Source organism: Eutrigla gurnardus (assembly GCF_963514095.1).
Source record: "Eutrigla gurnardus genome assembly, chromosome: 14".
NCBI classification, from domain to species: domain Eukaryota; kingdom Metazoa; phylum Chordata; class Actinopteri; order Perciformes; family Triglidae; genus Eutrigla; species Eutrigla gurnardus.
The window spans coordinates 7569170-7592558 of NC_139937.1; the positions used below are offsets into that span (position 1 = coordinate 7569170).

Consider the following 23389-nt stretch of genomic DNA (forward strand, 5'->3'; position numbering starts at 1 on the left):
TATAACTGCATCGTTACCTAACAGGAAGGGCGCCATCAACAGAGATTCATTAAAACATGGAAACCCAAATGTTCTTAGTTACTGACATATCATCAGTGAATAATTAATGTATTATTAATGAAGCCAAATCACATTCACCTTTTATAATTGTTTATATACAACATCAACATTTCACATTTAAAATATATATAATAGTTTTAAGGGAAGCAGCTCATGAAATGAATGTATGTTGCATATAAACGGATATTGGTTAATTTCATATTTGTCGCTGTCGACGTACAGTGTGTTGATAAAGTTTATTCAAATCCAAGATGGCGACGCCTATGGCGAAGTCGTGATCCAGGAAAACAGGTCACTTAACGCGTATTTAAAAGCCGAGGATGACATTCATATTGCGGACTGTTGCATTTATGTCATTACGACCATAACGTTGACATAAAGGACCAGGAAACAAAACGGTAAGCACCTTCCGGGTCATGTTTTCCTCCTAAAAGGCAACGTTACCTCGGTTTGATGGACCAGCAGTCAGACTGCAGTCAACGAGGAAACGCTTGTTTAAAGTGTGTAAACTCGTCAACCAGCAGGTTTCTGTGCAGCAACAGGACCGGAGACCTTCCATCACCTACGTCAGTGTCGTGCTAGCGTCGGGCAAGTGTTAATGGCACGCAGCCTGGTAGTATAGCCTGAATAATGCTCCTGTGTACATCAGGACATCGTGTTGGTGTGACGTCACGTTACTGAGTGACGTTACGCTGTAGTCATGCTAATTAATGGTCCAGTTGTTTTCATCATGCATGCTTGTGTTATGTGAAGTGATCAACCCCAAACAGAGTTACACAAACAACATAACATTGTTTATCATCACGCTGCTTGAGAGCTGAATTAATCAACATTGACCAGTTTTAACTGCAGGTTTGTGGAAAAGCAGCTATTTCGAGAAAACCACCAATATTTTTACATTTTATTTTGTCAAATATGTGTCAGTATTGATATTGTATCTATGAGGTGCTTTCAGGTGGAAGCCTATTCATTATAAGGCAGCAACTATTAATTGGTTTCATTTAGGACTTCATAATACCAGAACATAGTGGAAATTATTTATTATGATGCCTTTTTTTGCTAAAAATGGTTGCTTACTGATTTTATGTCAATCTGTCAACACCTGTCACTTCTATTATTTATTAAAAATACATTTTGACTCAGTACTACTGGTAATATAATATGCATTTGTGGATTCATAGTTTAACTTTCTCTCAACTAGATCACAACTAGAAGATTTCAGAATAACCAAATCACATATCAGGATATTGATATTGCAGTACATAACATTAATATCATGACATTTGAAACTTTTTTCTGTAGTTTTGTACTGATACATAAACCATAAAATGTTTTTTTTTCTTCAAATCCCCACTATTTAATAACATACAGCTTCCCAAAGCCAAAGTGTTCAAATGCATCATTGTTTATTTTTGTCTAAAATGTGCAACCTTTTGATTTAAATCTGAAGAGTTCGTTTTGCAACACCAAAAATGTGAATTTATTGATTCCAATGTCAATACATGACACATTTCGGTTGGTGGTATTGTATTAGTGCAATACTAGAATCCAAATAATAGGACAGGCGTTCCGATACAGCCGTCCTCTGCTCTTGTGAACCAGCTTGTTGTTGGCAGAAGTTTTCAGTCAGCCTTCACAGGAGACGCCTGAACGGATGAGCCGGTCACCATAGAAACATTTTCTCAGTCTCTCGCCTCAGCCCACTCACTTGCACCTTCAGAGATGCACACAACCTTGAGTGTTCGGCTCTCCCAGCCTCAGCCTGAGGGAGGAGTGTCAGCTGCTGCGATGTTCAGGTTATACTCGAGAGAATTTAGTGAAAAAAACGCATCCCAACGAACGCGTGGATGGCGGAGAGGAGCCAGCACTTTTCACTGTTTTACACTCATTTGGTGGAGAAAACGAAAGAATAAAAAGTTATCCTCAGATGCCCTTCCCACCCTGTCAGTAAATCTTTCAGGCTGGTCGGATGCTTGAAGTTGTTTCAAACTCTTCATTCAAACTGTGCTGTTGAGTCCACTGTGTGTCTTTTGATCATGTGCATGAAACAATTAACAATGCAGGTCACTCTTAATGATTTCCATACCTCTGCAGTGAACCCTGTCCAGCCACAGCTTCAGATAAGCAACGGTCTTCATTTCTATTTACCCCATCTTTATCTCTGGTGTCAGATCATGCAGATTATCGCTCATTCCACACAGCAGCTATAAATGTCTCATTGTCTGAGATCCAGATGCGTCACTGCTGTGAAAATATTCTCTGGACAGGTCGGGTTAGCAGCACTTGACTGTACAGATATCTCAGGTTACCTTGGAAACTGGTTATTTTTTTGAGTGTGTGTGTGTGTGTCTGTGTGTTACGTAGAAGACACATTTAGGTCAAATAGTTTTATCTTGCATGCAGTTGACTGTCTGACCTACATTAAGTCTAGTCTCGTATCACTGCTGCACTCATGACAACGAGGGTTAAACTTTTTTCATGTAGTCCACAATAAATCTGTTCGTTGTAGTAGGACAAACATTTATTAACTAGAAATCTTCTGAATAATCCTGTTCTTGACATCCCTGCTGTGTCATATTTCAAACCTTTCTGTTGGCAAATTATCACAAATGTGTTGTGGAAGCAGGAACTCCCGTGCAGTTAACCTGTGTCAGGGCAGACAAATGGGTGAATAATTGTAAATGAGTTGATTGGAAATGTCATCCTCACATCTGAGTGGGCCGGCGGTTTAATAAGAACAGCCTGTCCAGAGGCAGATCCTAATCACATTGTGCTGCATAAACCTCTTATTTCACCAAATCACGCTGTTGTCTGAGTGACGTGGTGCAAAGAACTCCGACTGTGAGAGAAAATCACATGGAAAGCTGCCGCAGAGCCGTCAGTCGCTCTCAACACATCTGCTGTTCAGTCCCATAAACTCGTGTTGATGGAGTGTCAACTTGTTGATGTTTTAGGACATGAGGGCTTTCATGCAAAGCCATTGTGAGTGATGATTACCATCCCAAGTGGAAGTATCTGTAGATAAAATATTCACCTTTTTCACGCCACGTAGTGACCGGCACATACCGATGTTAAAAAACACTTTTTGAGTGGAGACTTGAAGGAGCATGAGAAAATTAAAATGGAAGGATTCTGAAAGGAACCTTGACAGTGATGACGGTGAATCAGAGTGGTGTAGACGCCTGATGTCACATTGAAAACAAACTTAATACAGTCACTTAGTTGTGGATGATGATTCAGTATTCAGTAGTTTTTTTTTTATTTCAGTGGAATTGTTTCGTGGTGATCAAATCAAAGTCAATCATGTTGCTTATATCAGTTATTATATCCAAAAAATCAGTTGTTTAAGTTTCTGTTTTAAAAGATTAGGTAATGTTTAGAGATGAAATTAAGAATCAATAATAAAATGATTGACAGATTAATTGACAATGAAAATCGGTTGGTTGCAGCCGTAGTAATGTATAATATCAACATCAATTTAGTGCTCCACCTAATTATTATTTTCATTATCAAGCAGTGTGCAGAATATTTTTTACAATTAATTGCTTGATCTTTTAATCTATAAGAAGAAAGAGTGAGCTGTGTAATGTAACTAAGATTTAATTAACAGAAATATAAATGATATCATAAAAGGTAATGGTTAGTAAAAACTAAATGTAAAATCTAAATGTTTTAGCTGTTAGATCTTTTCACATGTGAGTTTACCTGAATTTTCCATATCATGTTAATACTAACATTGGTGTTAACGTCCTAATAAGAATGTCAGCCTCTCCGTCTGCCTGTCTAACTGTTTCTGTCCCGGTTTCAGGTGCCGGAGCCATGCAGGTGTCAATGAGAAGGCTGGCTCTGTTTCCGCTGCCGGCTGCCCGGTCTCACCAAATCATTGGTGCTCTCCTGAGCCCAGTATCCCGCCTCCTGTCTCCCAGCACCCGCACCCTGTTCAGTGAGACAGGCGTATGGGAGAAAGACTATAAAACAGAGACCCGACGCAGGGTGGAAGAATGGTGGCACCCACGAATTATGGCACAGTGGCAGGAGGAAGCGCTGGAGGAAGTAAGGAGGCCGTTTCACTTTTCATGCAGTTTCCTGCCGTCTTTAGCCCCGTGACATCATGATAAGCCAAATGAATCGTAATCTGGTTTTTGGAGTATCCTCATTATGTGTAATATCAACTCACCAAGACCTCCCAGTTCATGTCATGGATATTCTTGTAAACAATCCTATAAAAACTTTATTTAAATTCATGAGACAGAATCTTATAGCGTTTCTTTTCACAGGACTGGGTTGAAATTTGTAGTGAACATCAAAGAAAACCTAATGATAATTCAATAATCATATTTATATAATCATATAGTAATATGTAACATCTTTTATCTTTTTTCATCTTTTTTTAAATAAATCTGCAATGGATAAAAACACTAACAGAAGTTTCAAGGAAAATCCTTCTTGGGAAAATATTCAGTAAAAAAAGTGGGTTGTTCAGAGATCTGTTCTTATTTTTCACGCAGGAAAAATTGGTGTATTGGTTTCTGAAAGGTTCCTATTTAAGGTTAAACGTTTTTATTTATTTATTTATATTTTAGTCATTTGATTACTTTAAACATTCAGCAACAACTATTGACATTCCACTGAAATATATGCTACTGGTGAGACTTAGAATACACAATCATCTGAAACTTAAAAAACTAAATATGTATAGTACATTTGGGTTTGAATTTAAAAAGCACATAATTCACATTATTTTTCAAAAATATCCACTACATGGACTAGGAGGCTTTGGTGAGTCCGTATAATGACTTTTAATTATTTATGTTTTTTTTGTGTGTTTTGTAAGGTGTCTTAAAAGGCACCCAAGGACACTGATAAATAAAATGTATTATTATTATATAAATAATTATATAATAATTCTTTTATTCTCTAGCATGTTCACACACGTGTTGTTCGATGTAAATTTATCATTAAAACCAGGATCCTAACGTGCATTATGTTGTTCTCTGTGAATCTTGTGTGATGGCCCTTTTGATCTGCCCTTGTTTCATAACTCGTCCCGTCTAAACGGCTGTCCTCGTGCCGTGTGTCAGAATAATGTCCAGCTTCCAGATGATTCCCAGCTATAAGTGGCGCTGGCCCGTGTAGCTCATCTCCGCCTTGGAGCTCTGGCTGATTATATATCCAAATGGTGCGACTGTGTGGCTGTCTGGGACGAGCCGACAGTGATTAAGTGCATTCATGACAGCCCCGGTCCCTAATTAATTTATTGAAAAATTCATGACTCAGGTTTCCTGTAATCATGTATAGCCGGGTGTAACCAGTACTTACTGTGTTGCCGTGGTAACAGTGTTGCGACTGTAAATCATCCATAATCAGCTCCCGCCGCATTTCGTGTTCTGACACTATAATCAGACGCTGGTAGTTCCTCATACAGTCAGTCAGCGCTCTCGCTCTGTATGTGAGGAGTTATTATTCCCCGTCTTGACCTCATGAGGTTAATGCTGCATCTTTTATACAAGACTCCATCAAAAGCCAGACTGATGGCGGGAGAAAAGAACTCCTGCACTCTTATTGTAATCTCTAAAGATTCAAATCTTCCATCTCCCATAAGGTTTTCTCACAGCTCTGTACGTTATTTTGTTTTCCCAGAGTTCCAACAAGAAGAAGTTTTACGTCCTCTCCATGTTTCCGTACCCATCGGGGCGACTCCACATGGGGCATGTGAGAGTGTACACCATCAGTGACACAATCGGCCACTTCCAGAGAATGAGAGGCCATCAGGTATGTCTGCTTTCAGTCAATATGTTGTTGTAAAAGTAGTTAGTTAGAGGCCTTTTTGATGGAAGATGTTCTCACACACCACAGTAGGAAAAGCACAATGATAAATGAATAATGGCTGAGTTCCATTTAGCTCCGTCGGTTTCCGGGTCCTGGTATTATGCCCGCTGGCTCACCGTCACAACGTCATGACTTACTAGGACACTGCAATAGAACGCAGCCATCATTATTGTTATTAGTAACGGCTGTGCTTTTCCACACAGCCTCCTCTCATAAGAACACAGATTAAAGGTTAAAAGAATTTTAAGTATTCACTTATGTGACCCTTGTTCAAGTGAATATATAATTGCTGTAAAATGAACAGGGATTAAGACTATTATATTATAACTTTATAATGTACAAACATACCATTAACATTCTCTCCTCAAAGCCACCAGAATCCAGTCAGACAAGTCATTTTACCTCGCTGATCATCGAAGCACATTTCATTCAAACTTAGAAACGTGATAAAACTCATCACAATCCTCTTTGTTGTCTTTTAGTCTTTCCACTGTTCCAACAATCACCACCATGGCAACAGTTAACCACCATAACTGCATTTTCATGATGGAAAATAACTAAATCTACTGGCAATGGGAAAGGACTATTTTTTAGATATATATCGCTGCGTACTCTCATACCAAAATGAGAGTCTGAGTCTGAAATGAGTTCCCCCTCGGGTAAAGGCTGTAAGCTGTGTCAGCACGTTTGCTGTAGTTAGCTGTTAGTTAGATTTGAGCCCCTGGCTCAGGCGTCACCATGTTGAGAGGTAATGAAAATGCACCCAGTCATGCATATCGCACCTTTAAGTGTAGAGGCGCCTCTAGGCATACAGAAGGTGTGACAGCTATGAGCTGTGAGGTTGTTATATATATTTTTGTATTTTGTATGTGCTTTTGCTAATATACATTTATATGTAATATAACTGGGTGTTTTGTGTGAAGAAGAGGAGAAGCTTGAAACTGCAAATACACACTTCAGTAGTTTGATAGTGGAGTCGAGGAAAGGTTTAAACCTTTTCAACCTGCAGGGGGTGGAGATTATCTAGCCCTTCTGGTCAGGTTTGTGGTTTGACTTAGATTTAAAAAAATATATATATACGCGTATCATGCTGTTACCTGCTCAACTCTCTCCCCATTGATTATAATTGGGCTGCGTTCACCAACTATTCTTTAGTTTTTTTTTTATTCAATTGTACTCAGATGTCGGTCTGAACAATCTCCACAGGAGGAAATGAGTCTGTAAGTATGGGATTTTGAAATGAAAAGTGTATAAAAGAGCCTTTTCAGCCTCGAGGAGCTCCAGTGCTAATAACTTGTACATAGACGGTTGCGTTAACCTTCGTCTGCTGTTCATCATCCTATGAGAACGATGCCATCTGATTATGTCGGGGTTCACCTCCATCTGGCATCTTGTTGAACATGATCCAAGGGAGTATGACATTCACTGCTGAGCTAAACGCATAAGCTGTAGGATTTTCCAGCTAATTAATAACGTGAGTTGTAGTGTTTGGAGCATCATCAGTGCTTCTACCAGCATTATAAGCAAATTGGTAGGAAAGACATGTTGTACCGCACTTCATCTAAATTGAGTTATATAAAGTCACAAATATTGATTCATCTGTTCTAAAAACATTTAGAAGTTGTCCAGCTAGGTGACTACCCATTAAAGGAGTCATCACCTGGTTTTATACGTATCCAGCCCCCCTTGGATCGCTTTGGATCAATTCGTAAAACTTATTAGAAAAAAAAAAAAAAATTTTAATCAAACATTGAGCTTGTTCTGACCCTTTTTCGTACCGCGATTTTATCACGCGAGATTACGCGCGAGGTTTTGACTGGTCCGGATGTGCATTGTATAATATGTAATGAGGCGCGCGTTGATTCGCCGCAGGAAGGACAGAGCCGGGGGGGCTTGCCTGCATGCAGACTCCAAAACATAATGGCGGCGCTTCGGCGATTTCAGGTAGCGGACGGGGCGGGGTTGGGTGGTGAAAGAGGGGTGGGCTTATGCAAGTAGCCGCCACGGTGACGTCACCGAAGGCGCAGAATCAAAATCTCGTGCTTTAGGAATGCACACCCTTGTGTGCTATTCCTGTTCGGAAAAAGAGCAGAAGCGAAAAAACGGCGCCACTTTCAAACTCCAGCCTTTCAGGCAAGTTTCAACTGAGGTCAAACACAGATATGCATGTTTTAACAAGAGAAATTGCGATTTCCAGGTGATGACTCCTTTAAGAATAATCCAATTATGACTCAAAGCTTTTAACTTTTAAGGTGTTCTTTATAGTTTATTATCTGCCCCTCACCACAAGTCCTCTCTGTGGCTTAACGGTTTTTATTCAGACGTACTTTGTAATGTAAAGACTTCCCTAAATCCCAAAGGACGTGTCACCCACAGAGGCATTTTGAGGAGCATATTTTATTTTAACAATTGTGAGAAATCTGTTTTCCTGTCTGAGTTAAACGGTTTGAGAACGATGAGATGTGGACTCTTCCCCTGATATTACTGGTGAACCACCATTCTGTACTTCATTCATTGTGATCTCTGTACATAACATTATACAGTACTAGCTATCTGATAATCACACTAAAACATTCTCACTGCGCTGTTACTTATGGGTAATATGGCCAAAACCTTCTATCCTGATATGGGTAATGTCATATCTTGATAAAAACACACATATGAGTATGTTCTCAAGTCCTACAGACAAAAATAAATATATTTCATTCCCATAAACAGAATTCTTAACAATTCAGATTCTCTCAGACATTTGGGTGAAGATGTTCTTGTTTTTTTTTATCATTTTAGAGGACGCAATTGTGTATCGCGACATCTCGATAGATTATGGTTTCATCACAATGCAATTCCATTGAAGGGCGATAAATTATCATATTTACCAGGCCAGCCCGGTTGTTAGCTAATTCTGATTGATTTATTCCAGCTCTATATCACGCTATGTGTTCAACACAATGAAGAATATCACTTATATCAGCTCTGTTTACACCTGCAGTGAATTGTGCTGCTACGTATCTCCTTATGAATGCTATAGCTGGTACACTGTATTGCACACTGGGTTAGCAGGACACATGTACCATTAGTAGCATAACGATGCCTCCTGACACCACAATCTTTTAATTACACAAGCAAAGTTTACACTATCCTGGGAGCCTGTAATTAGATCGTTCTGTTGTTGTGCTTGATTCCTACTGTGCTGTATTGATTTCTGCCAATACAGCATATTTGCATGTAGTGTACTTTGCTTTAGTATAAATTAGCTTAATTAATTAACCTGAGCTGACGCTTCATTCGTCCTCCTATGTTTTTCTGCTCCAATGACCTAATCGTGTGGGTTTCTGGGTAAAGACATTGAAACCGATTTGTTTTTACTCAGATTGAATGATTACAGACGCTCTGTGAGCTAAGACATGTTTTACACCTGGGACCTATTTAACGTTTTAAAAATAAGATCATTGAGATAATTGTGAAGATTAAGTAAACTTAAAGGCAAGGGCATGTTTTCCTAGTTCTTGTTAATTGCTGCGATTTAAAGTAAAGGTGAAATCGATACTCGACTCTGTTTCGAATCAAAGCATTGCGGTCGATATTGAACGCTCCGTTTGAGTTCATTAAGCGGCTGCTGTCGATGAAGTTCCTGTCAGACGGGTCATCGTGCTGCAGAAGCACAAACCTTCTGACATGATGGTGACACCCTACGTTCAGTTCTTTGGTCAGTGCTTGTCCTCGCTGGTCTTTATCCTGGTCCCTGACGACAAGCTGGTTTATGACAAACCTCTCGTTTTTCTTTTCCTGGTGGATTTTCCCCTTCTGCGTGTCTCCGGTCTCTCCCTGAACAGAAACATGGTTTCACATGACTGGCAGCTGCTTCCTGCCCAGGTGTGTACTTTCTCTCAGCTGCTCCGCTGTGTGCACACAGTCTGCTCTACTCACTAGTTAATTAAGGAAGGTACACTCTGTCTATCGTCACAGCCTACAGCTATTTGGCTTTTAAAGGGATATTTCATGAGATATTTCTGGCTTTTTTTAATCATGAAATATAAGAATTTTATACCCAGACTCAATGTTCCTGTTGATCTTCATCACATCAATAGATTGTGACCAAAATCTCCTCACTTGAGTATTGATAGTTTCTAATGAGTCCACTGGCATCTGTGTAATTTGATCACTGTGAAATAGGTGTCCACAGCTCACTTGGTGAAAAGGCTCTGCTAGAAGGCCAGAAAAGTTCACTGAAGTTCTTGCTTTTGAAGAAGTAGTACCTATGGAAGCATGTGTCGTGTCTGTATGATTTTATGCAGCTGGAACCATCAAACTCACAAAGCGAATAAGTGTGTTTCGCGATTTGTGGAAATATCTCTTTAAAGCAAAAGTATCTGCATGGCTAGATGCCACTAACACTACAGTACATTAAAATGTTCTTTTAGAATTGGGTGAAATAAACCTTTACGGATCAATATAAATAAAAACAGACTGTAGTTCTTCGGGCTGTAGTTGCTTGTGCACATGAGCTCCTGCATAAAATCGTGCAACTTACCAGAGTCGATTAGTGTGATGAGAGAACAGACACATGTTGCATATTAAAGCTGCCATGGACGCGGTGAAGCTTCTAGCTGGAACTACGTGGGCGGACACTGAGTGGTCTCACACACACAGTCACAGTCACAAACACTCTGCGGCCCTGTTGTCGTCAGCAGGAGGTGCCTGGAGCTGTGGTTTCATGTTATGTGTCTCAGCACGGCACTGACGGGCTCTACAGTGGACAGATTGCCATAAAATGTGCCCACACTGACTCCCACGTCCATCTTCCACTGTTCCCTGTCACTCAAGCTCTGAATTGCACTGTGAGCCGTCATGATAACAGGTTGGTGAAGAGTCGGACTGGCATTCACGCTCTGCGTTGATGTAAGGATAAGTGCAGCTGGCGCTATCAGGAAAGATAATTTGCCTCTGCTGCCGTCTTTGAACTTTGAAGTTGTTCTTTGTAACGCAGCCTGTCCATCACAGCCGATCACTGTAACACCATGATGTCTCACTTTAATGGAGTATTCACACTGAATAATCATAGGAGCTTGATTGTTCTGCTTTCTTATTAACATACAGTAGGTTATCTTGGGCTTGTATTCCTCCTGAGCAGTCACAGTGGTCTGCTGTGCCGAGCGCTCTTAGCCTAATACCATCCAGCACTCGGCTTGACAAATGAGGCAGTTACCAAGGATACCAGTTCGCCTGAAACATCAGACCCGTTAGAGTCCACGCGATGATCCTCTCCAATCCTCGACTCCTTGTCACTCTGCTTCTCCTCTACTTTGCTCACGCCTTCCACTCCTGTGCTTTCATCTCGTTACTCCTTCAGTGAGCAGAAAAACCCAGCTGATGCGCTAAAGGGAATAAGAGATGAGCGAAAGAGACGTCACTTGAGTCGATAAGGATTGATGTTGAGGAGGTGTATGTTGGATGGCGATGGGGATTAAAAAGTAGACCCCCCAAAGGATTGAGGGAGAAAGCAGACAAAACGGGAAAGCGACAGTCGCCTAGATTGGGATTTTGTTTGGAGGTGGTGTGTTGCACAGTTTACGGATTAATTGCATGTCATTCCAAGCTTAACCTTGCTTTCCACTTGATTTGACATTATAACGGCTGCAGTTATATGGAAATTGTAGTCGGCCTGTAGGCATTAACTCTGTTGTGTAATGGAGTTACATACTGGGAGACATCATCATATAGGGGTCAGCATATGCTGCAGTGAAGAGAAACGTGCTATTTTGCATAAAAGAATTACCTGCTGCAGTGAAAGATAATGATTTTACTGTTTGCATACATCCTCTCATGACATATCTAATAAAGTCATTCTGTGTTGCTTTTTAAATCCCCCTCCACTTAATGTGCTTATTGTTATTTCAGTTGGATGTTCATTATTGTGTACTCTGAGTTATTTCACCACTAATACAGAACTGCATCCACAGGTGTTGAACCCGATGGGTTGGGACGCTTTTGGACTTCCAGCCGAAAATGCAGCCATCGAGAGGGGTCTCGACCCAGAGGAGTGGACTAAAAGGTTTCTGAAATATCACATCTGTTCTTGTTAGTGTTCTTGGTTTTTACAGAGTTTAACGTTGCTGTTCTGTGCCGTCTCCTCAGTAATATCCAGTCCATGCGGGAGCAGCTGGACAGCCTTGGCCTTTGCTTCAACTGGGACCGGGTGAGTGGGACCTGGAGCTTTTAGATCTGCCCTGCTCTGTTGTGGTTGTGCGTCACACCACACACTGCTGACATGACTCTGCCTTTTTTCCTGACAGGAAGTCACCACTTGCCTTCCAGACTACTACAGGTGGACGCAGTATTTGTTTGTCAAGCTTTTTGAAGCAGGGCTGGCATACCAGAAAGAGGTAGGAATGGCCTTTGGACTAAAGTGCTTATGCTGGTTTTCTTCTGAAATATATAATATGATTGGTTTAGGTTTGAGGTCGCTGACAGTTACAGAAATGAGTGAGGCAGCTCACCCGTTACTCTTGGAAGAAAATGAATGAACTGAAAAGAGGACAGCTTGAAAGAAGCCTTTTGATTATGTTTAATGAAATGGGACGACCTTGAAATAAGCCTTTGGTCTGACTATTAAATCCAAGCCACTTCCTAAGCTTTACTGTGTGTGTGTGTGTGTGTGTGTGTGTGTGTGTGTGTGTGTGTGTGTGTGTGTGTGTGTGTGTGTGTGTGTGTGTGTGTGTGTGTGTGTGTGTGTGTGTGTGTGTGTGTGTGTGTGTGTGTGTGTGAGAAGGTAAATCGATGTCAAAACACTTAGAAAGATGCGCAGCAGCGTGTGTGTGAACGCATGGTTACTTTGTTATGCGTGCGTGCGTGCGTGCGTTGTCGTGCGCAGATTGTATGTCACGCGTAACAAGAAGCTGCGTACATATGAAGCAGCGTGCGCACGTCTGTCTGTCACTGTTTGACAAATGTTGTTACGCGTTCACACGCACGTGCGGTCGCAGATTCTGATGCTGCGCGGCCGGAAGTTGATCTGCTGTGCGCACCTACTCCGCGTAATTTGAACGCGTAATGTAGTTGGCCTGTTCATTTCAGTCAACCAGGGGAGGCAACTACATTACACGCTCATGTTACGCGGAGTAGGTGCGCACAGCAGATCAACTTCCGTCCGCGCAGCATCAGAATCTGCGACCGCACGTGCGTGTGAACGCGTAACAACATTTGTCAAACAGTGACAGACAGACGTGCGCACGCTGCTTCATATGTACGCAGCTTCTTGTTACGCGTGACAGAGTCTGCGCACGTCGTTTCCGCGTACATGTGAGCGCCTGACAAAAATGTTCAATTATCTTCATGCGAGCGTTAATGCGTGCGTTCGCCAAAAAACGCATGAATGTTACGCGTAGTTACTCCGCGTAATGTGATCACAGGCGTGCAGCAGTCATCACGCGTGGACGTGCGCGTGAACGCGTGACCATTATAAGTCAATGAGGAAACTACATTACACGTCAGGCGCTGTGTGCTGCACAGGCGTCAAAGCACGCGGGTGTGACGCGTTCAGTTGATAGTTGCGCAAGTAATATGAAACGATTCTGACGCCATAGTGTGTGTGTGTGTGTGTGTGTGTGTGTCTGTGTGTGTGTGTCTGTCTGTCTGTGTGTGTGTGTTTTCCAGGCTGTGGTGAACTGGGACCCTGTTGATCAGACAGTGTTGGCTGATGAGCAGGTGGATGAAAATTGCCGCTCCTGGCGGTCTGGCGCGCTGGTGGAGCAGAAGCTGCTCACACAATGGTTCATCAAGACTACAAACTATGCCAAGGTACGGCTTTGGTGCATGTGTGTGAGAGAGAGAGCCCTGTGTGTGTGTGTGTGTGGGGGGGGGGTACGTGTCAAGTGGCTGGTCTGAATGGCCGGCCAGCAGCTTCATGTGGGCCAAAATGAGCAGTGGACCCCTCTGATAACAATCATGGCTGTCACTTCAGTAGCAGCAGCTGCAGCTCTGCCTCTCGTTCTGCAATCAGACCCCTGGACACCACTCTCCCGACCGAGAAGAGACAGACCAGTGGAGTACGAGTAATGCCACCAGGTGGCCTGGCCGGCTGATGAGAAGCCTCCACCTTTTGTGCATGGCACAGGCCTGCTGCAAGGCAGAATGCCCCCCCCCCCCCCCCCCCCCCCCCCTCCCCGAGGGCTTGTGCTATAAATCACGCACAGGAAACACAGTTCATGCACTGTACATATGGAACACGCAAGTGCATTGTTAGACATGTATGCATGTGCGTGCTTTCCCACACACAATTAATGATTTATTTGTTCTTCTTGGTTGAGAAACATGGATTGTGCAAAGGTCATATTTCTTGTTTTTAGGGCTGCAACCAAAGATTATTTTAATGATGAATTTTTATGTCTATTATTTTTTCAATTAGTTTTGTCTGTGAACTTGCAGAAAAGAAAAGAAAATGTGCATCAGGACTGCCTGAAGCCCATGATGGCATTTTGTCTCATTTTGTCCGACTGACCCAAAGGCATTCAGTTTCCAAGGATATAACACAGAGAAAATAGGCTAGATGCAAAAGCTCATATTTGAGAAGCTAAAGCCAGAAAAAGATTGAGATTTCTTCTTAAAAAAAAGAAGTCAAACAGACTATCAGCCACGAGAAAGAAGGACAGAGCAAAAAGCAAGTTTTTCTGAATGGATTTTCAAACCCTATCGACATAAAATAGAAACCAAAGCCAGCGTTGAAGGTACCAAACCAATCTAAAAACTTCTTCTATGCTTTAAGAAAGGTCAGCAATAATGAAAAATATGTGATTCTATAAAAAAATATGCATAAACACTAGTATACTTTGATGGTTTGTTAAATCCTTCACCAATTTTGTAATTTTGATTAAAACTAGTCCACAGTCAGGCGTGCGTCACCCAGTTTTACCACGGCGCCGAAGTCGCCCATGCTTGTCCGTGTCAAGAGGTGTGAGAGGAGGTGGAAGCAGCCTACTGTGACAATGTGTTCCTGTATTTCTAATTTTCTCTGACGAACAGAGAAGTGGGACGGAAGGAAGAGGAAGGTGTGAAGAGAAAGAAGTGAGAAAGACAGATGGAGCAAAAGGAGGACCGCATGAAACGGCAGCGTGTTGTAATTGGACTGTGATTTCCTGGATGTGCGTTTCCCAGCTCGCCTGTACACGTGTCCGAGTCCGTTAGACGACATTAACTTCATCAGTTCAGCTGTCATGTTGTTCCCCTCGCCGACCGAGTCCCCTCGGGAATCGTAAACCATGTTGTTGGTTCCAGGAGACAGATGATTGAATATTATTACTAAGATGGATTTTTTTTTTTAAGTGGAGCGTGCGATGTAACAATCATCACATTTTCAATTTCATGCATAATCACACTTGTTGCATTTGGGCCCGCGTGCCGCCTGCCCATTACGCTGCACTGACATCTGAGTGATTCACAGAGAGCTCATTGTGTTGTTCAGCTATATTACTGTTTAATATGAGCATGTCTCCTGGAGGTGCTTTTATGTCATTTAGCACAAACGGCTTGTTTTGGAGGTAGCTGGTTCAAATCCCTCAACCATTTTTATTGCTGCATTGTGTATTTTTTTCTAATATTTTTGTCAGATGTGCACTTGATGTCTCTTTCTCTCAAACACACACACAATCCTTGGTTATTGCTATACCATTCTTTTTCTTTCAAGCTTTTCTTAGTTGCCATGGAGACTCCTGTCCTTGCTGTACATCTTTCAGTTACTCCTGCTTCCGTGCCAAACTATATTTTCTCATCCAGGAAAGAGAAAAAAACATTTACTGCGCCTCTCTTGAAAGCCATTACAAGTTGTCTGCAGATGCTTTGTAAGATTGTTTTCATCTCCATTGCTGGTTACATCTTTTTTGTTTTGCCACGTCTCTCCGTCACGCTGACACAAATTTGTTAGGATTTGTGTCTGTTTTCTGCCACTGTGGAGCAAATCCATAAATGGCACTCTCTGGCCATGCTGCTGATGACTATAGTCAGTGTTTGTGTTTGTATTGATATCGCTGTGATGAGGTAGTGCATGCTGAGCGGCACGGTGAGGGGGGTTGTGGGTAATAGATTGTGACAGACTGAAAAGGAAATGGAGAGTTTGAACATCTCTGGCCTCAGCCCAGCTGTGGCTTTTTGGCCTGAGCCTCGTTGATATGCATAGCTTCCTTTAATCATGCAGAATAACTGTGTGTGTGTGTGTGTGTGTGTGTCTTTAGAGGCGATTGCTTTGTGATCTCACAGAAAGTAGGGCGAGTGGAGGTCAGGATTTTTGAAAATCCCTCGTTGTGTGCATAATATGACCTGGTCCGCTCTGCTGCTTTGTCAAAAGAAATTGGCCAGGCTTTGAAAGAGGCCACACTGAGTTGAAGTCAATTTCATTATCCTAGACAGCCACAAACTTATGCTAGTCCCTCCCCCTTCAAAAAGGATCTCTGTTCCACAGTGAAGTAGAAAATTAGCTCTTTTTAAACTTGTAGAAAGTAGTAAATGTGCATTTGTTTCTACTTCCCTCCTCCAGCCTCTGTTGGACGCCCTAGCAGACCTCCCAGAGTGGTATGGTGTCAAAGCCATGCAGGCAAACTGGATTGGAGAGTGCACCGGCTGCTACTTTGATTTCAAACTCAAGGTGAATCTCAGCTCCCTTCCCCCTTCTCACTTTTTATTCATTCATCACTCTCGCTTCTTTTCAATCTCTCAACCGTTTCCCCACCAAGTGTTTCCCCGTCGCTCCCCCTTCCCAGCCTCAGTTTTTCATCTCTTTGTCCGAAAAGCACTGATTGCTTGCTTTATTTTGGATTTTTGTTTGTTTATGTATATCTATCCCAAACAATGTAATAAAACATGAAAATTGTTCTTGTTCAGCGGGTGCATCCGTCTGCAAGTGGCAATTTACCCAAATAGATGATGACACCAATTAGTTTCTATTGAGTTTTCTAAAAGCCATATTTACAGTTCTTCACATCCCTATGAGCAGCCTTATTAACCATTCTCCCTGAAAAAGAATCAGAAACGCAAGTCAGAGCCTTAAATTAAAAAGTGCTTATTGTGTCTTTCTTCCTGTATATGGGAGAGGGTGTCTTTGGCAGAATGCATAATTAAAGTTTAAACAAGGGGCCATTAAGTTAATTGGATGGCTGCTTGTCTTGTATTACATCATCATATATTTTCAAAGGAACTCTGCACTGAATTATCTCCACAGGAGGCCAAAGATACGTATTAGTATCTCCTCTACGACATGACATATTCTAATTCCCCTTGAATCCCCTAGAATGAGTGTGTCATCTATAAATAATTAGAGGATTAAAGACATTGTAGCCTCGTTATATATATATCAAAGAGCTACGTACGGCACATGTTGCATGTTGATGCATGACAATTTATCAGTCTGTTTGTTAATAATTTATTCTATGACAGATATTTGTCACATGGTCGACATGACCGATGAACAGATTTAGTGTCTACAGGATTAGAGGCATGCCAACAGCTCTGTGTGGCTGTAGGTTCCTGGTAGAATGTATTATTTATTTAAACCACTTTGTGTGGCGACCCATGGAGCCAGCAGGTCATCCTCATTTAATTGTGAAAAGAAAGAAAGGTTTCCCACATTGCTTCTTCTCTTATCTCCCAGGTGAATGGGGAGGATACGGGGGTGACCCTGTCGGCCTACAGCGCCTCCCCAGAGACGGTGTTCGGGGCAGCTTACCTGGCCATCCTGCCCTCCCACAGACTGTTGCACGGTAGCAGCTCAGTCCGCTCGGCCCTGGAGAAGGCCTTTCAGCCAGGCAGAGGTGAGAATCTCCGCACTGACGCCAGCCTGCTTTTGGGTCTGTAGAGGTATATGATTTCCTGCTTCATAGGTGGAGGAAATACGTTTTTTTTTTAGGAAAGACACACTTTCCAGCAACATAATTCATTACTTTTCCAGGGGTAAGATGGCTTACTCCCCTTAACCTGCATGCTGTCATCGCTAGAAAAGGTTGTGATCCTCTGCATCTTATTTGTCTCCTTTTATTGATCAGTGCCTGACTAACAAAAGCTGTGCTAATAGTGAAAAATCAATCCTCATATAACGAAGGAGCTTCATTTCTTTCGGGCATTTCATTGAAGCTTTGTGCTGATGTCTACATGTATTTCATATCATCACTATGGATGTTTGGGACTTTTGCTCAAGGTATGGATGTAGTCGCCGCAGTGGACGGAGTTTATGTTAATTGGGATTCCCTTGAGATGTTCTCTGTCTGAGTGGTGAGGGGTTGTAATGAGCTACCAGGGGAAGCAGCGTCGCATCTCTCACACCTTCTGCCCTCTGCTCTCCAGACTCCCTTACAGAGGTCACTGCTCACAACCTGCTCACTGGCCACGAGGTTCCCCTCGTCATCTCACATGAGGAGGCGTTTGATGGCTATCTGGATACTGTGATTGGTGAGTTATTGGTGTGGTTGTATGTGGGTGGCTTTCATAATCACCTAGAAATTGTAGTTGGTAAGCATGAAAGTCATTTGTATTAATCTCTGAGCTAAGAGGAGAAATGGTATAAAGGTTTTTAGTGGACTTGATTTTTAGAAAAATGCTGCCTTAAAGGTGCTATTGACAACATTGACAACAGCTACTAGATGTCACACTCGCACTCCTCACTCCCATTGCATTCACGTCACAACACAGCTGTTGATCGAAGTGCATGCTCCCTCAATGGGTTGCCAGTGTCCGTGTTAGCAAAAAACTAGCTTTAACGATAGCTTAACGGTCAAGAAGAAAAGTGGCCACCTCGGCGTGGCTTTTCAGTCCTTGAAACTCCTTCAGCTGACTCCGACGATCAACCGCTGAACCAATGGTCTGGTCTTGCTCCTCCTTTTCCCACTTAGCACGTTGGGACTGGTACCGAAATGCCGCCCGCTTACCGTCAAACTCAGCCATTTTTCACACATCTACACAGGTAAACAAAACATTAATTACTGACCGACAACATTTTTAAAACGATTAATTCACAATCAAAACATTTTTTTTCACAAAAAGTGATACTTTTGATTCTGCTCCTTTCTAAAAGCTCTGTGGATGTATTCTTTTTTCGTGATCAATACGACCTTTAACATTTTGAAAATGATGCCTTGTTACTACACGTCTTTGCTGTGCAGTATTGTGGATGCCATAATGATGTGATGTTTGTCTCACAGAGTGGAGGTGGCACCGAGGGATTGTTAACGATTAGTCACATCACAACATGTTTAGCTTTACCTCCGAGAGGGTTTTTTTTTTTTTTTTTACTCTCTCAAGAGATCGGTTATGTATGTGTCCATGTTTTCACTGTGTTACCTGTGCATGCTGCACCTGTGTCTGACAGGTATCCCAGACAGTAGTGAGAAGGATCTGTCTGTGGCCAGAGAAATGAATCTAAGGTGGACAACTGTGCTGGAAAGTGACAAAGATGGGACACAAACACTGATCAACTCTGATGAGGTCTGCTCTGCTGATGATTACCTCAAAATTGATAAAAATGCAAATGATAAATGATTATTAAACTTCTGCATAAATCCAATACACCCTCTCTTTAACCTCTATAGAAAATGAATGCTCTTTTGTCCTCTTATCTCTTTAGTTCTCAGGCCTCACCAGACAGCAAGCTTTTGACTCCATTACCCAGAAGGCCAGACAGCAGAAGGTTGGTGGCCACCTTACCAGCTCGAAGCTCAGGGATTGGTTGATATCAAGGCAGCGGTACTGGGGCACCCCCATCCCTGTGGTGCATTGTGGGTCTTGTGGTCTAGTTGCTGTCCCCGTGGAGGAGTTACCGGTTACGTTACCGAAACTGCCGTCTCTCAAAGGAAAGGGTGCGTCGCCGCTGGAGGCTGCTTATGACTGGGTCAACTGCAAGTGTCCCAGGTGAGAACACCGAGAGGTTTTATTTAAATGTATTATTGTATGTTTTATTGGAACATCACACACAAACTCGTCTATAGACAAACAATCTAAACTGGCCCCTTTGTATTTCCTGTTGCAACGTTTATTAACACAGTAGCTGACAGGAAGTTAACTTGGACTAAAGCTGTTGCCCTAGCAACAGAATAGCAATGAAAAGGTCTCTGCCAGTTTTCCTCAGGATGTAATATGTTGATGTGTGATAACACAAGAGAGGATGAAGCAGTGTTAGTGCTCCTGATTATCATAAAAATGTCTCCTCCAGACACAGGGGAGTCAAACCTGTAGTAACCTAAAGTCAATCAATGTATTTTGATTCTATAATCACCATTTTTATATGCATTTAATATATTCTTGTGATGGTTGGGGGGGTCTCTCTTTTAATATTAAAATGCATGCAGAAATGATGCACATCAAACACACAAAAGACTCAAAGCCAGTAGCTTATGCATATTCTTTTGTCTTTATCTCATCAATGTTTCATATTATTGTCAGGAGGTGGTGCTAATCAGGACCTTTATACTGGTACACTGATTAAAATGGTGTCACAATGATGTTATGACCATTCCTTCTTTCATATATTACTTGCCTAAAACCAAGGAACATATAAAAGAGGGTATTCATGTAACTCTTCTCATATTGGTGCTGGAAATTTGCATTTTTGCATTTTTCCCTCGCCTCAAAGTCGATGTTTTTTAAAATGGGTTTTTGGTTGGAGGAAATACACAAGGTTAAGAGATTTTAACGATTTGTTCTACGATATAAAATGCATCATTAAATTCCCCCTTGCATGAATTTTGAAGCTTTTACACGACTTAAAAAAGGTGACTAAATGAGACTACAAAACACCAACTTTACAGCCTCATTGTTTATACTTGTGCTTGTGCGACCAAAGTGTAGTTCGTTTATAGCCTAGCGTGTATTATTACATGTAAGTATTATTAACTTGTGGGTTTATTTTCTGCATTCTCCGAAATCTAATGGAAAAATCCCATTGGCTTTTTGCTGAGGGAATCGATCCAACCATCTAGGAGGGAGGGCATTAAAAAAACACGTTATTCATGCACCTGCCTGTTTTCTTCACGACCTGAAAAACCTTTCAGTGCCGTTCTTTGCTCTTCTTTCAATGAAGAAATGATTGTTTGATATAACTGATGCGTTCGCAGCGTCTACGCTTACCTCTTCAGGAGCCGCCATTGTTGTTTTGAACTAACAGTATTCTCTCTGTGTTGTCACACACACTTAGACACTTAGACAACGCCCCGAGTTCCTCACAGAACAATGATGCACACATCAACACATTCAACACATTGAAGCCTGCCAAGGTGGATTCTCTGGTGAAATTGTGAGAATCCCGTCATCATAGGCAAACTTCTGACAACTGGTGACAAAAAGGGTGGGTCATACACCAAAACTAATTGGAGAGCCCTGAACCCTTAAATAAATAATTTTTAACATGAATTTAAATATCCTAAAAGTATTTGGAAGGTCTGTGTATTTGAGATCTCCTTGCTTCGACTCATGCATATTTCCATAATAGTCTGGAATCATTTCTCTTTCTCATAACCATTTACACAGTAAGCAAACCACCTGGTTTAAGTACCCTTGAGCAAGTCCCTGAGCAACCATCACCTCCTCGCTAGATCAGTAGCCCTATTCAACTGTGTGATGTTGGGAAATGGCATGCAGGAAGGGTGGAGGATGTGTTATTTCTTTTTGACACGACGTAAGCGATTGGGGAAATGATGCGTCCATTATGGTGTTTGTGAAGTGAGAATTGAATTATGTGTGAACCCTCTCCAGTGACAAGCCGCTCCTCTGTACTTCCTGCATTTCCTCAGGAGACCAGCAGTGACTAAATGAGCCCGCTGTCAGCGCAGGCTGAGCGGATTGACAGCTTTACAGGAACACAGAGCACTGAGAGCCAGCCTGTGAATTGTGTGATTAACAATTTTCCTCTGATGGGGTTATGTAATGAGTGGCATCTGTGACAGGAGCAGCATATGATCATGATGGGGGTTACATAAGCCAGCTGTGCCTCGTGAGACACAGACACACACACACACACACACACACACACACACACACTCGCATTAACTTTTTAGATAAAAGCGTGATTACACACACACTCACCAGCGATTCATCTCGGTGAGTGTGTTTAAAAATCTTTGAGAATGGCTACTCAGCCGCCGTCTCCAGAGTCCCTCACTTACATGGGAATTCCTCTCTGAATGAGACTAATCACCGTGATGGCACCATGTTGATTAAAACAAAGGCCCACTCAGTCGCAGATGGCACAAGTCATCAGATTGTGTTCAGTTGCTTCCACAAAGCTTCTATAATTCCTCCCTATCAGCGGTGATTGATGGCTATAATCGTCAAGATGCCGTTATCTCCTCTCTTCCCATCTCCCCTCCGTTGTTAAGTGTCTGTGGAAATTTGTTCTCTTCACTCGTCGACCATGTCCAATTAAAGTTTGAGAGGAACACAGCCGAGCAGGGTGATGAGAGATGGGTGGCAGAAATTGAGTTTTATTTTGTCCTTGAGCAAGTAATTTCCTGTGTGCTCATCACGTCTGCGACCTTCTGTAAATTGGCCTGCTGACTGAACTCCTGCCTCAGCTCAGCCCGGCTGGGAAGATGTGCATGCAAGTGTGTGTCGGTCCTTGAATTCACAGGTAAAGCAAGAGACCGCCTAGTTAGCGCAGCGCTCGCACTTTCACAGACGCGTGGCAGATGGAAGGCTATTTTCCATGGGACGAGAGCTTTCATGGAGTGGGCAGCTGCCTCTCGTGCCTCATCTGTTTGAGAGCCTTTTGGCTCTTTCTGGCTCATCCTCCCCACACTCACACTTTACACACTCGTGCATACAGGTTGCTTCAGATTTAGTTCCCTGCTGTTGTTCGTCGGCTCCTTTCATGGCTTAGAAAAGGGCCATCTTTCGATAGAGTACCTCTGTTTGGTGTCTGACTGGATCCTCTACCAGCCGCCTGTCAAATGACCACAAACTGCCTCTAATTGGTCGGTCTGGGGTGAGAGAAGAGGTGACAAATCTCACTTGGCACATTTTTTTTTAAAGACAAATTTTCACCTTGTCATGTAGTTTCTATTTCTATATTCTTTGTGATGCTTTGTTCTACTGCTGGGTATTTATCATACGAAATAACATCTGGCTTCCAAATATTAACCTTGCTACACCTTAGCCTTGTTGCTAGGCAACCTTCAGCTCATACCTCATCATCACTGCCTTATTATAGACCCTTGTGGTAGGTGGTCCAGGGGTGTGCGTCTGCGTTAGTGAGTGTGATGATTGACTGAGATGAAAAAAATTGACTGAGATGAATGTTTGTGAGTGAAAATGCGAGGCAGGAAGAGAGACTAAACGGAGTCGTCCCATAAGGTCCAGGAGACGGTACCTGCTCTGTTGAACATAATAAAGCTCAGAGGTTTGCTTTTGTTTATCTTTCTTGGACACTGATTTTAACTCTATTGAGACTCATTATAAAATACAAGGCAGATGCTTTCACCGTTCCGTTACATGCTTTGAATTTAAAAAAGAAAAAGAAAAAAAAGACAAAGCT

General features: G+C 42.2%; 1 protein-coding gene across 1 annotated transcript in view; it reads left to right on the plus strand.

Moving 5' to 3' along the window:
* Nucleotides 1-319: 319 nt before the first annotated feature.
* Nucleotides 320-23389, plus strand: part of lars2 (leucyl-tRNA synthetase 2, mitochondrial) — a 34211-nt gene continuing 11141 nt past the window's right edge. Inside the window, exons 1-12 of the mRNA XM_084026761.1 lie at nucleotides 320-458; nucleotides 3869-4113; nucleotides 5701-5832; nucleotides 11850-11941; nucleotides 12025-12085; nucleotides 12183-12272; nucleotides 13543-13686; nucleotides 16415-16522; nucleotides 17525-17684; nucleotides 18214-18318; nucleotides 19235-19350; nucleotides 19490-19773. Of these exons, the coding sequence (XP_083882887.1) occupies nucleotides 3880-4113; nucleotides 5701-5832; nucleotides 11850-11941; nucleotides 12025-12085; nucleotides 12183-12272; nucleotides 13543-13686; nucleotides 16415-16522; nucleotides 17525-17684; nucleotides 18214-18318; nucleotides 19235-19350; nucleotides 19490-19773 (1526 nt within the window). The 5' untranslated portion in view covers nucleotides 320-458; nucleotides 3869-3879. The remainder of the gene's footprint in view (nucleotides 459-3868; nucleotides 4114-5700; nucleotides 5833-11849; nucleotides 11942-12024; nucleotides 12086-12182; nucleotides 12273-13542; nucleotides 13687-16414; nucleotides 16523-17524; nucleotides 17685-18213; nucleotides 18319-19234; nucleotides 19351-19489; nucleotides 19774-23389) is intronic.